We start from the raw sequence: 15378 nt of genomic DNA, 5'->3' as shown, positions 1-15378 counted from the left end.
CTCACTTTGAAACCCTTATAAGCAGCTCCATTTGGAGGCTTGTCCCCTCTTTTTCTGTCCGCCTGATGAAAACCGCTTGTGTTGCGGTCGAAACGTCGTGGGTTTTTTGCTTTTATTATTTTTAAATTTTATTTTTATTTCTAATTTGTAATTTTATTTTACTATTTTTATTGTGGGTTTTTTGCTTTTATTATTTTCAATTGATTATTTTATTTTAATTCTTTTAATTAATTCTTTTTTATTTGAATTGAAAAAAAATTACATTTTGTGTTATCTATTTACGTGACTTTACCGAAAGAACCAAGAGTAAGAATGTTATTTTTTTATTTAAAGCTTTTGTGACTGCAGGGATTCATATTCTTGGTTCTTTCGATGCCCAATGCATCTCTGATCAGGAACACATTGCCAATTAACTCAAGCACGTACACCAAGCTCTTAAGGCTAATGGTTACTCCGACTACACAATCCGCAAAACCATCACTCCAACCATGAAGAACGACCCTCTTGAGCAATTTAAAACCATCACCTTACCCTACATTGCGGGGATCACAAAAAAGATCTCCAAAATCTTGAATAAACACAAGATCCAGGTCCGATTCAACACATTACATAAAATTTGTGATCTGGTTTCCGTCTGTCTACAAACTGAGTTGCCTCTGTGGTAGTAGTTACATTGGAGAAACCAAACGACATGTCTCTGACCGCATCCGTGAGCACAAAGCAGACCTAAAACACGGTAGGACCAACACCTCGTCTGTGGCAGATCACTGTTATATTCAGTGGGCTCACATGACATTGACTTCTCCAAGACAGAGGTTTTCTGCAAGCCATCTGGCTACCATGAGAGATTCGTTCATGAGGCTATCAACATATACAAATACAGAGACAATTTCAACCGAGAAGATGGATTCTGGCTTAGCAATCATTGGAAGGATTTGATAAACCATTTCGGGTCTTAATTGATTGTGTTCACTCTTACGGTGACTTTCAGACCGGATTCCTTTTTCATTCTCCCCCCTCCTCTTTTCTGAACATAGATGAACTCGTCCATCTGGCCAACTGCCAAATCGCTGTCCGTGGTGCTGACGTTAGGAAAAACCACCACTTTTTTCACATATTTTTGCTGTGGATTTCACACCTGATGATGATTGTTTGTGTTGCAGTCGAAACGTCGTGAGAATTTTTGTTTTATATTTTTATTATTTCCCTTCTACGTCACTTTACCGAAAGAACCAAGATAAGAATTTCGATTTAAAGCTTTCGTGACTGCAGGGATTCATCTTCTTGGTTCTTTCGGTAAAGTCACGTAGAAGGGAAGTAATAAAATAATAAAAATAAAACATAATAAAACAATTCTCACGACGTTTCGGCCACAACGCAAGCAGCCGTCCTCAGGTGAAAACCAGGTCCGTCGAGGCGACAGAGTCTGAATGAAACAGCACACGAGCTTGGAGCATATATATAAGCTGGGCGCATTGACAAAGTAATTTGCATATCAAAAGGAATTTAGCATATTTATGGGAAATGCAGGAATGTGATTAGTACTGCATATGCATGTGCATTATGCAGGATTAACAGCATCAAAGGGAGCTGCAGTTACTGCTGTTCACGTTTACGGTGACTTTCAGACCACGTTCCACTCACTGGCATGGTGCAGTGTGCAGAGTAATGTATGGTGTCGTAATTGTACAGTAAACATATAGCAGTATGATACACATTAGGGTGGGTAGAATAATACATAGTGTTATATTAAAATGGATAAGGCAGCAACTGCAGCAGCAGCAGCAAGTGCAGCAGCAGCAGCAAGTGCAGCAGCAGCAACTGCAGCAGCAGCAGCAACTGCAGCAGCAGCAGCAACTGCAGCAGCAGCAGAAACTGCAGCAGCAGCAGCAACTGCTGCAGCAGCAGTAACTGCAGCTCCCTTTGATGCTGTTAATCCTGCATAATGCACATGCATATGCAGTACTAATCACATTCCTGCATTTCCCATAAATATGCTAAATTCCTTTTGATATGCAAATTCCTTTGTCAATGCGCCCGGCTTATATATATGCTCCAAGCTCGTGTGCTGTTTCATTCAGACTCTGTCGCCTCGACGGACCTGGTTTTCACCTGAGGACGGCTGCTTGCGTTGTGGCCGAAACGTCGTGAGAATTGTTTTATTATGTTTTATTTTTATTATTTTATTACTTCCCTTCTACGTGACTTTACCGAAAGAACCAAGAAGACAAGATAAGAATGTTAGTGTTAAGCACTTCTTCTCTTTGAGAAATTGTATAAGGGGCTATCCATTTAGTACGTACGCAAAAATCTGTCAACTCGACCCCTCCCTGTACGCATGTGTACTTTTTACACCCCCCCCTCCCCGCCTGCGTACGTACGCTTGACGCACCCCCCCCCCCCCCCCGAATCCTATAGAACGGCCAATGTTTAATGCATGCAGAAACGATCAAGGATTAATAATATTAACGTGTTTAAGCAAACAGTCCACCGCCGGACTATCTAACTCATTTGTAGGCCAATGTAGACATTATTATCTTATTATCGAGGCTTCACTCCCCCACCCCGCGTTTCCTATGCGTACGTACATTGTCAGTAGACCCCCCATACTCAAGCGTACGCATTTGAGTTAACCCCCCTCCATGCGTACGTACTAAATGGATGGCCCCTAAATTGAGGGTACCAAATAACCAAAACACCACTGTCATGGTGTTTTGTCCATTACCCTGGACTTGCAGTTCTCTCTCCACCTAGCGGTATACATGGTATGACACCGTTCATTAATCGGCATATTGTTTGTGGTGGAGTAAAGTATGGGTATGCCCGCCTCTTCCAACAGGTCTGGCCAACGTGGAAGATTAGACCTAGAGTTTTGGCTAAGGGCCACCTTACCAGCAGTGGCATAAGCAAGTGATTGCGGGGCTGGAGGGGGGCCACGTTGAAGTTTTTTTACCAAATGAACAATCTTCAATATTGTTTTCGCTCACAGCAACGCCGACAACAAGATCTGATCAAGACGTTGCAACAGCAGCAACAGCAACAGCAGCAGAAACCCGTCGGGTGGAACAACGTGAGCAAGGCCGGCTTGTCGGCCAAGTCTCTGCTGGAGATTCAGCAGGAGGAAGCCCGGCATGTGCAGAAGCAACAGCAGCAGCAACGGGCGCAGGCACAGGCCCAAGCTCAGGCACGCGCAGTAAGAAATTACAACATTTAATGCACTTGTCTACCCAGGAAAGTCTCACCGGATTTTGAGTGTCCTGCTACATTTTTGACAGGAGGTGTTGATGATTGCTATATGTTTTCAATTAATTGATTGGCGGTGTAATTTGGCGATTTTGGACCTTGGCACCAGCAAGCAATGGCTTACTATTCTTCCAATTACGTCATGGGATCGTTAACGTCCACTGCGAAGCGGACAGCCGTCGTATTTTGCGGTTAATACAAACTGCAGTATTAACCAGGGCGGCTTGCCAGTTCCACACCGCTAACCTCTGCAACAAGCGTTGAGCGAATTGCCGCTGGGTCATAGTTCTGCTCATACAGCGATGCTGTCATAGATGATGCCCACGTTCTCATCACTCACGAGGGATGCATATTTATGTTGTTGTGGCCAATAGCTTTTATGCTGCCACCATCCTCTTACCATTGCTTCTGCTACAGCTGTTGCAAAGCCAAGTCGTGATATAGAAGGCCTGTTCTTACAATGCCTCATGCTCTGATTTCAACTGTTTTCCTTGGTCACCATTCTGTGTGCCACACCAATGCCTGTCCGTAACCTACCTGTTACTTGCGCCTACCTGTTTCTTATTCATGGGGAGCAGTAGTTTAGCAGTTAGCGGTATGAACCCGGCGGTCTGAGTTGGATTCCTGCTCACGGCCACCACTACTGACAATTATCCGAACCAGTCCTGGGTCTCTCCTAGGTCGACTCGGCCTCAAATGAGTACCTGGTGCGTGGTGTAAACATCGCCACAAGGGAGACAAAGACGACCTGGCGTGGTGCTGGCCACCCACTCCCTCGTGTGCCATACCGGCTTTCATAGCTACTCGCTCACAACAGTCTGTTAAGGCTATACGGGGGATCTTTGTCTTTTTTTTCTTGCATATGTGCTCTTTCCCTCTCAACCTTCCTCCTCCTTCCCATGTAGCCTACAGTTTATTGCTTCTTTGTATAATTCTGAATTTTCAAGTTGCCTACGCCATCATCCCGTAGAGATGTGTAGCATCCTTCACACAAATCCGTGTTTGAATGGGGAACCAGTCTTCTTATCGCCAGTTGCTTTGTTACAGGGCAGCCGCTGTTACTTCTGCATCTGGCAGCCATTTTTTCAGCACTTAAGTTGACTCGATTCCTTCAAATGTATTTTATATATCAAAACATCACTGCTACACTGGCAAATATGTATGGGAAAAAAATCCTTCTGATATCATTATTCCTCTATTTTCCGAGCCTGCATGTTTAAAATAAAAAAAATGTTGCGGCTGAATCCATATTTGATATGTTTGATTCACTCCAAATAATTTCCTTTGATTTATAATTGCTGTGTACAATTAATATTTCAGTCTTATTTGTAGCAGGCCTCCATTTAATTTCAAAAGACACCGATTGAGAAATGAATATTCTTTGTCAGTGCTGGTACGGCCGTTTCGCATCGCAGTGTGTGAAGGTTACCTTCCATCTGTCTTCCACAGCAACATTCAAGCGTCCCCATTAACAACACTTCCGTGTGGGGGAACGTGAGTCCCGGTGGCTCCTCTAACCCGTGGGGTTCTGATGTGAGCAATCTTTGGGGGGGGGCTGGTGCTGGCACCATCCAAGAAAAGAAATCTCCCAACATTGGCTTCTGGGACGACGCTGTGAAGGAGCTGGGCCCGCCGGTGCGCAATGTCAACATGAAGACCAGCAAGAGCAGTCCTTCGCTCGGGTAGCGCTCGCGCACGCACATGAACGCGCGCACGCTCGCGCCGCCCACCGGCGAGAGCGCACCGAAGCAAAGTCCACAGCGCACGTAGCACTGTTACCATGGTCACTCGTTAATTCTTGCACCCATGTTAAGGACCCGGTCTACCAGACATTGACTGTTTCGTCTCATTCATACTGCATTCAACCACTAAACTGCAGGTGCACTAAAGATGAATTACCTAAATTATCAACAGAAGGTGTATATCGGATTAATTGTGTATGTGGCAGATGCTATATTGGACAGACAGGGCGTAACGTTAGTGTAAGACTAAAAGAACACCAGAGAAATATTAAACTGTCGCAAACACAACTGTCGGCGGTGGCAGAACATGCATGCCAACAGGGACACTCAATTGATTTTGACAACGTTGAAGTATTGTGTAAAACTAGTTACTACTGGCAAAGACTAATTAGAGAATCCATTGATATTGAGGGACACAGAAATAACTTTAATCGCTCAGACAGCTGCAGGCTTAGTGCGGCCTGGAAGCGTATTATTAAATAAGATACATTACAATTCCTTATAAGGGAAACAAACACTAACTGATTACTAATGTAGCATAATCACAATTAAACACATGCCAAATGATTACTAATCTACAACTCGCATCGTAACAATAGCCTGATTTCTAATCTAGTATATAATTACAATAACCCCCCCTCAAATATTTGCACCTGACGAATTAATGAGTTAATGATGACGTCACCCTGCTGCTGCTCTATATAAGAACGGGAGACACAGCAGAGCCTCACCATTCTGGCGAATTGCCCGATGATGCTGGATGCAATTACCAGCGAAACGTCGTACTCAAATTGTAAATGTTGTGGTTTCACGCTTCAACACACCGGTGGGCTAAAGCAGTGAACTATTTGTATTTTGTCAACGTGACACTTTTTTACTGATTGGCCGTGTCGGGTGGTGGAGGGTTACGACACATTTATAAATAACGCGATCTAAACCCAAAAACGTTGATTATGGATGAGTTATGTGTAACGAACTTGTTCCACGTAAATTAATTTTTGCTTATGTTTATTGTAAATCCTGTTTTCCCAATACTTTTTTTGTCATGAAGGGTCCTGGCAAAGAGCAATAAGTGTGTGTGTGTTTTGCCTATGAGGGGAAACCAGAGAACCCAGAGGAAACCAATTTGAAAAGGGGGTAGAGTACCACACAGAGAGGCACCCGAGTCGGGGTCAAATTAAATATTTTAACATTCGTAATTGTATGTTTTGTGTCTTCTCAATGTTGCCTAGTGAGTCGTATGGAATTCCGTCACGTCAAAGCAAAAAGAAAACGGAAGAAGAAGACAAGCTGATGAAACTATTCCAGGGAGTGAACAAGGCCCAAGACGGATTCACTCAGTGGTGCGAGCAAATGCTGCATGCTCTCAACACTTCCAACAACCTCGATGGTAAGAACGGGCACCTGCATACATTTCGTTTTCAACAAAATCTCGCCTAATAGGGCGGAGTCCCAATGTATGTATGTTGAACTTCTTTTGCACCATACGCAGTCAACCGTGCTATTTGGAGGTATGGGGTAAGGACTACAAACTAAACACTACAACTTGCAATGCTGTATAACGATAGTGCTAACAACTCTATATCCATCATTGGTGGCCGATACTCCAAGCACTGATCCATTTTTAAATCCTTTATATTAAGTTCGCTTGCTTGCTTGCTTGCGTGCTTGCTTGATTGCTTGCGTGCGTGCTTGCTTGCTTGCTTACGACCGTGCAAATCTTTCGGTCGTTTTTTAACCCACTTCCCGTGATCCAATCGAGCTTACATTTTCCACAGACTCGTTGTGACAGACAATTAATGTTCGTGAAAATTTTTTTAAAAATTTTACACTTTTTAGGCAAAAAAAAATTATTTTACATTTATTCAAATAGAACTCATTCATGGCTTTGGCTGAACGTCACAGTATAGGAGCCCAGAGCGTAACCCCTCCACAGGCCGTGGCGGAGTAGCGCAGTTGGTAGCGCCCTCGCTTCCCATGCCAAAGGTCGCGGGATCGATCCCGGCATCCTCCACAGGCGAATATATTTTAAATCCTTTATATTAAGTTCGCTTGCTTGCTTAGGACCGTGCAAATCTTTCGCTCGTTTTTTAACCCACTTCCCGTGATCCAATCGAGCTGACATTTTCCACACAGACTCTTTGTGTGTGACAATTAATTTTCGTGAAATTTTTTTTCCAAAATTTTACACTGTTTAGGGAAAACAAATTAAATATTTAATTACCAATTGCTTAATACTGGCAGACAATCATCTGACCCATAGATTGCAGCCATCTCAAGCCAGAGGACGAGAGGACTCTAGCCGCCACGCATATAAAGGATTTAGAGTGAAAAACTTTGTTTTTACGGGTTTACTTATTGTGGATCTTATTGGGCTCCACCAGAAAGCTATGACCAACGATGACCTCGATTTCACCATGTTTATTTCATCAGGGAAGCTACTTACGTAACTAGATTCCGTTTCTTAACACTGTTTTCTCCTGTCCTGTTACACCGTTCTGTATATGTAACAAACGTGGAATTAAAATGTATAAAATAGAAAGTTCCCATCATGTTTGATTAGTCTTGAATTCTGGCAACGACTAGGCCCGAGCGCAGGCTTGACCCATGTGCACACGCGGTACCAATGAGTTCCAACGAGGCCTGACTCAAGCGCCGCACTAATGCGAAATTAGGTACCAACGACACAATTATCATTAAACATTATGAAAATATACCATTGAAAGTAAGTCAGTGTGTACATGTGTAATAAGAGAGCGCCATCTCCTGCATTATTGTGGGGGTTACATTTACAGACTGATACAGTCCACGGATTATCCATTGTAGGGTTTCTATCTGGGGGAAAGGTGATTGGGCGGATCTACCAGGGAAGTCTCTGGAACGTTCCCGAAGGTTCCAGGAGGGGCGTGGCCAGAGGCGGGGCTTAGCCTCCGGGGAAGTGAATATAAGCCTGGGGTACAGCAACATTAGGGGTCGGTGTTTGAAGATCAAAGAGGAGCTCCCCACCACTGCTGCCTCGACATCTCCACCTGCCACATGGCGGCTCGACCTCCAGCCGCTCCCTAGCGCCGCCAGCCAGCGGTGCATTAGCGAGCGAGGTGAACGCCACGTGGCGCAGGGCAGTGCAGCCACGAGAGCAGGTCGACATCCGCAGAGAGAGAGAGAAGTTGCTGTTCCGAAGATGAATAAATACCTTGAAATTACGTACCGTGTCAGAGCCACTTATTCCACTTGTATCGAACATCTTCTCTTTCTGGCAATAAAACAGGTGTTAAGATGTTCAAACACCACATAGATATATTTTGCAAGGAATTAAGTCTGCATTAACCATACGTACTTGTGGTGAACATGCAAACAAACATGCTCTGATAATCTTAACACCTGTTTTATTGCCAGAAAGGGTAAAACCTATTCTTATTTTTCATACTTTGATAGTGGCAAAAAGGTCATATATAGCTGCACACCTCGAGATATCAATGGTTTGATACATGCATTGTCTTTGTACTCCTCTCTGGTCCGACACTGATGAGACTAGGCCATCAAGAAGGCTGTCTCTAGTGTAGGCTAATCCGTTTCAAAGACAATGCATATATTATCAGAGCATGTTTGTTTGCATGTTTAGTACAAGTATGTGTGGTTAATACAGACTTTATTCTTTGTAAAAGGTGTCTATTTGGTGTTTGAACATCTTTGTGTTTTAACAGGACTTTTCAATCAAATGTTAAAATAAATAAAATTACCAGATATTTACATACGATTCATGCTTGCATCATCTGAAAATGTTTATTTAATGACGATATGTATCTATTTCCGCAGTTCCTACATTTGTGTCATTCTTAAAAGAGGTGGAGTCTCCCTATGAGGTACACGACTACATCACAGCATACCTGGGAGAGACACCAGACGCCAAGGAGTTTGCCAAACAGTTTTTGGAGCGCCGTGCCAAACAGAAGCAAAACCATCAGCGCCAGCAGCAGCTGCATCAACAGCAGCAGGTGCTCCGTGCTGCCTCAACACAGACAGCAGACAATCGCAAAGCACATAACAAATATGCAATTCGGTAATTTATCAGTTATAACTTCACTCCTCCGGGCCAGGTGGCTTGGCGTCAGAGCGAGTGGCAATTCCTGGTTGGGGGTTAATTCAGCCCACCAAACTCTCTGAGGTCGATACAATGAATATCACTTGTGGGGATTTCAAAAGTGGTTTTCATATGTATATACTTGCCACAGCGATAGGAATGTGGAATTTCCATCACTGGCATGGGGCTGTAAACGTTATATGAGCACTGGCTCAATCAATGCTCATCTGAGCATAACATCGTGTTCTTGTTTAAAATAGAAATCTTGAGCTCGTTAACTGAGTCTGCGCATTTTTACCCTTGCCACGTGTCTTTCAGGAGTCCGTGTGGGGTCTCCCACAGGGCGGTGGTGGTGGCAGCATGCCTTCGGCATATCAATGTGGCCACAGTGCGGCGCAGCAGGCCAGCTTCGAGGCCATGCAAGCCAGCAAGAAGAAAAAGAAACAGCGCATGGTCAGGGCAGACCCCAGTATTCTTGGTAACTGTTTTCAGCCATTTTCTTCATACAGCAATGCATTGTCTGCCAAGAGTGGCTTAAGTAACAGCATTACGGTCAATACCACATTGTTCTAAAATTGCTTAAGACACATTTCTCTTGACAGTTGCTGAAATGTTGAAAGTGGTTGTCAAATATTGAAGAATGAAAACGAAACTGTTAAGGCATATTCTTAAGTGCAATTGTATTAACTTTGTATAATGTAGGCTCTTTTTGATCACATTTTTATTCTTATATTTGTGTGCAATATAAACCTTTCATAATTACCCTAATATTCAACTACTTTTAACAAGGGGAGATTAACATTGGAGGGGTGGTTAATGAGCAAATAATGTGGAGAATGGCAGCCTCAAGAAACAACAGGAAATTGCTCTGTGGCTGGCCATCTGAAATGTCCGAATGCTCGCTGTGGGAGAAGGTGTCATTCCTCTGCCGGGAGCTGAATTGGTATCACCTGGACCTCTGAAATGCAAGAGGTCCCATAGACTCGTTGTGGCTATAATTACCACGAGAGGTGGACGACAGTTCTCTACTCGGCATAATTAAGTAAAGCAATGGAGTGGCTAATTTTTTGAGTCAAAGAATGGAGGAGCCCTAAAGGTGTGATTGTGGTGGTGCTGCTCATGAGGTTTGGAAGGCCCAGTCTGCTATGGGCTCACCTCCCTATCAACAAGAGGTGATGTTGGTTCCCTTTGCCACCACCAAACATGCCTATTCCTTGAGGGATGCAGGCAAGGCTGATGACTCACATGAGGAGTCATATGACAGGTTTTTGCTTAAGTGGCTGCTCTGGACAATATTTTTTTAGCTGCCTGAGTTGGCTATGTGGTGCTATCACTTGTTTGGAAGACATGGGCCAGAACAGCTCAGTAGCAAATTTCGATTTAAAGCTTTCGTGACTGCAGGGATTAATCTTTTTGGTTATTTCGGTAAAGTCACGTAGAAGGGACAGACCTGTTCCTCACCTGAGGACAGTTGCTTGCGTTGTGGCCGAAACGTCTTGAGAATTATTTTATTATGGTTTATTTTTATTATTTTATTATTTCCCTTCTACGTGACTTTACCTAAAGAACCAAGAAGATGAGCTCAGTAGCAGGCTATTATTTTCAGTCTATGGGCTTGTAATTACCAACACACTTTTGTCACCAACACATCAAGACAAAAACTTAAGTGTATGCCAGTCTAAGCAAGAATATCTGCTGGACTACAGTGATGGAACAGCGAATATGAGTCCATGTCTTTGACACCAGGATCTACTGCGGAATCTATCCAGTTACCATCAACTTGTCATCTGTAAGATACACCTACCATTGTCAAACTGTTGGTGTGTCTACTTAGGGTGAGGTTCAGAACTGTGGCTCATGTAGCCGTTATGGCTCACAGACCTCCCCAGAAACCCTGGTTGAAGGAGTAAGTGTTGAAGCTACCAAGAGAACGCAACATTCTCATTTTCAACATCCTATGCGTGAGAATGAGGAGAGGATTACTTCTTTCAGACATCCGTTGCTGCACAAATTCAACAGAGCATTTGCTTTAGTATGTCGCCATGAAATGAGTTCATGTACAAGAGCGAGGTGGATCGTGGCATCGTAAGACCATGAGAAATCGCAATAGTGCAACAAGGCCATCCAGCAGTGGCTGGACAATGGATTTTGATTATGATAGTAACAATAATGGTGATTATGCTACTAAACTGTGACGATGATGATTGTATGACACCCAGAAGTGGTCCGTGGACATTACTTCATGACTCTTGTTACCTGCATCCATTCCACGGATAAGACGAGTGGACTGGAAGTATCTCTGTTATTCTCCATGTGCACCAGTGTACATTTGTTGAGTTTCATTTATCCACGGCTATCGATACGTATAAACTTCGTTGTGATTTACACATGATAGGATCTGTGAATAGTGACTCCCATGTTGCTGCAGATAGGAAGCGTTTCACCCTGTATTTATAAGCATTTTAATTTTAGGACTGTCAGGGTCCAATGAAGACTGCTTCTGACTAAGAAACCAAGTACACAATCTATTGACTTTAGGCTTTACGCGATCTCTAACCATTAACGAGGTCTGGTGAGGGCCAGATGAGTTTAATGTCTTACACACATGGTCCTCTGTATAGTCGATACATTAGTCCTGTCATTCGGTCATCAGCAGCACTCGGTGAAGGCCCAGAGAAAGTGGGGAGCCAGCAAAGGGGAGGGGCTTAATTTTTGTATTGCACCCCTGTCGTGTTTTTGTATTGTTTGTTGTAACGTTCTTATCCCCCCCCCCCCCCCTTACTGGATATCTGTGAAAAAGAGCTTTATAGCTCATCGGATTCCTCCAGTATAAATAAATCTGATTCTGATAATAGGATGGGCAGATGTCATCCCACAGAGTCCAATTAAAGGTCATTCTGAATGTAAGCAATGTACAACCTATGGGAGAGCTGCCACTGGTATAATGGCGTCTTAAATCTCCCCACTCCTCCCCTATCCCCCATGTGTAGCCAACAATGCTCATCGGAGGTGCGGGAAAATCTGGGTACATTCACAGTTGATCGACAGGTCGTGTAAGGTGGAGTAAAGTGTGGATCCGCCGACTTGTTCCAACACGTCTGGTCAACGTGGAAGAGTAGATCAAATGCCTTCGAGTTTGTTGTCATGGAGACTCGACTGTCAGCATTAAGCGATCTCACCGTTACCTTTTACAACCAATGACTTTTGACCTGCTTATAAACCACGACTGAATGCTAATTGTGATAAGTAGCGTTTCACCTGATGGACAAAAACGTGCTGCAGATGGCAATAGGTGAGTGGGGAGTGTGTAAGTGGTGAATGTATGAGATTGAGGGGCTAGAATGTGAGTGGTGTGTGTATCGGATGAGTGTATTTAGTGTGACTGGTGTTTGCTTGGTGTGATTGCCTGGTTAATAGTACGCAAGTGAGTAGTGTCAGGTGATTGGTGAATGTGCTTGTCTTCTGGTGTTGGACTGCATGAGGGATGAGCGATTTCCACTATTAACTTAAACGTAGATATAAAAAATTGACCCAACATTAGTTGCATTTATTGCTTCACTATCAGTAGGTTAAACTGCTGTTGACCTTCATGCAGGGACAGCAAATCCAGCCCTCATGGCATTCCACGGCCACCTTTTCATGATTACCTATCTATTCATATACAAGTAGAGCCACTGCACAAAATTACACTCACCTGATAGTTGTACCGTGAGGGGTCGTGAGGACTGGGGTTGATCAACACTGACCTATGCAATACTCAGATAACATTCCATCATGTGTACTCTTTGTCATGGGCAGCTGGCAAGTTGTTTGGTGAGAGGGGAATTGGAAATGACGAAAGGAGGCAGGGGAGTTGGGGTTGCGCGAGACATGGCGGTAACGTTAGACCCCCACCGTCTACAAAACCACTGCTGTTAATGAGCACATAGGGCAGCCCATTCCTTGGGGGTAGAGCACAAGATGGCGACGTCACAGGTCACACCGCAGTCCAGCGATAATTTGTGGCTTGCAACCGTGTAGGTTCTGTAGGCCACCGTAAAGAATTGGCAGGTGCCACGATGAGCTGTTAATCTCATTTCCTTTATTCACTACTAATATCATTCGTTACTGGTTGAAAAATGCACATTGGTCACAGTTTAACTTTTGTATCAAGTTTGAACGAGGCTCGCTATTGAAAGTGTCACTTCATGCCCTCGCTTGTTGTTTCTTACAGGATTCTCAGTGAACGCTTCGTCGGATCGTCCCAACATGGGAGAGATAGAAACCCTGGAAGACTAAGGTGGCTGTGGATGGGAGCGCAGATTTCAGGCTGAGGCTGGCGCTCTCTGTGGGCGTCCACGTGAACGTGGAAACGCATCAAAAGGTGTCGCTGCCGTTTCATTCTCTTCAAAACGCCCTACTACCACCCATCACCTCCACAGCCGGCAACAGTGCGAGCTGCAGAGGTTGGCATATCTCATGGGCGAGTTGTGTTGCATTCGCGTGAGCCAATGTTGTTTCCAGGCCCCCTGAGAAATGTTCGATTCAGGGAATAGGCGTTCTCCAATTTAATACGATTTTTAATATCCAGTCCCAACACATCTAAACAAAAGTTTGCCGTTTTTCGACACTTGTACATTGTACTTGGTATTAGAGAAATTTCTCTATTAAAAGCAAATGTCCATCGAGTCAAAATGTAAAGCATTACAAGCCTAGCTCAGTACATACTGGAAATACTTTGATTGTTGAAGTGTTTTAGACCGGGGACAATCTGCCTAAAGCTCTGGACTGCAACTTACATTTAAGAAGATGTAACGTTCTCCAGGCAGTATCAGGGGGAAGAGTTTACAAACTCCCCTTTTGGCAACTGTTCACATAACAGAAATATAACCTGTTATGACCAACAAACGTACTCGTTTATTTGCTAGGCATGTAAATTGTTGGATGGCTGAGGAAACCCATTTTTTTCAATTGCATTTTTCAAAGTATAAGTTTAACCTTGTTTTGGGAAATGTTATGGCAGGGTTTTCAAAATGTGTGGATATTTTATGGAGGAAATGACTCTGCATCACTCATTGCAATGTAAATATGAAAATTTCCAAATAAAGAATATTGATGCATCTGTATTCTGCTGGTAACTTCATTTGACTTATCTTCAACCCTGGGAAGTGCAGTGGCTGGAGTGTATTGGCTTGCAATTGGAATGTTACCACCACTTGGAACCCCCAGCTGGGGTTTCATTCGACATTATAATCCTCTGGTGCCGATAAAATGTCGCACTTTGTGCGACGGCAAAACAGCACCTGCACTGACAGACTTTGCCTGCTACTGGGATACGGACTCCACCACTGCTGACGTGCCCGCAGTGTCAGAGTATCGCAGTTCCACAAGTCCGATTGGTGCAGTGTGCCGTGTTCATGGTAATTATTTAATGGTGTGCATTTGCAGTAGACGATTTGGTAGTTGAAGCAGACTTTGTCATGGGCAATGTGCCCTCTACTTGGCCGCTCAGGCATACGTGTCCTCCCGTGTTGCCGTATCACCACGCCCGACACGTCTGTGACACGCTCGTATCTGACAACACATCCGACACGTGCGTCCGCCATAGACCTGATTGAAATAGACATATCTGGCACACGTACAGTACGTATTTGACACGCAAGTTCAACGCGCGTCTGCCGTGCACATACCTTGCATGCGTCTTTCAACACATCTATGATGCACCTCGCCTGACCGGTTCAGCCGGTTTTGTACACGTCGAAGTAATGTTGAAATTTGTTCGAAGTTTTATTTTAAAAAGTATCGCATCACATTCTGCCTTTTAAACCACAACTGTCAAAAACAAACTGCTGCTTTCTCTTGACTTTTAATTTAAAACAAATAAGCACAAAACAAGTTTCCTCGTGTACACGTGTTGAACCCAATGCAGCCGCCCGTGTCACTCACAAACGCGAGTCTCGTGCACCAGACGCCACGTCTACATTCACAAGCGAGCGGATGCTGTCACCCCGGTTCAACGCAGTTTATCCCGCAGTTTACATAAACGATACTGTTTTATAAAGTACATCGAATCCTTACAATAAAGGTTTTATGTCAACAAAGGCACAAACGTCATCCCCCATATGGATAAATCTTCCCCCATACCAGGATTGTCATAAATGCAACACAACTGAAACGTGTCGCACCTGACACACACGTGACACATACACATGTGATGCATGTCACTATCCAATTCACATTTCTGACCCACCCATCTGGCACACGTCTGTAGCATAAGAATGAGTCCTTAACACAGGTGTTAACAATTGTGGAAATTCTAAGAATCAAAGATGG

General features: G+C 43.9%; 1 protein-coding gene across 1 annotated transcript in view; it reads left to right on the top strand.

Moving 5' to 3' along the window:
• The window catches only part of LOC133351094 (GRB10-interacting GYF protein 2-like), a 99604-nt gene extending 85433 nt beyond the window's left edge, over positions 1-14171 (top strand). The window contains 6 exon segments of the mRNA XM_061566026.1: positions 2990-3193; positions 4693-4925; positions 6218-6375; positions 8802-8980; positions 9385-9544; positions 13280-14171. Coding sequence (XP_061422010.1) covers positions 2990-3193; positions 4693-4925; positions 6218-6375; positions 8802-8980; positions 9385-9544; positions 13280-13344 — 999 coding nt within the window. The 3' untranslated portion in view covers positions 13345-14171.
• Positions 14172-15378: the final 1207 nt, after the last annotated feature.

This window comes from Lethenteron reissneri, chromosome 36 (assembly GCF_015708825.2).
Source record: "Lethenteron reissneri isolate LAM-NWPU_2019-01 chromosome 36, ASM1570882v1, whole genome shotgun sequence".
NCBI classification, from domain to species: Eukaryota; Metazoa; Chordata; class Hyperoartia; order Petromyzontiformes; family Petromyzontidae; genus Lethenteron; species Lethenteron reissneri.
Note: the sequence above shows the minus strand (reverse complement) of the source record. Positions and strands in the feature narration are given on the sequence as shown.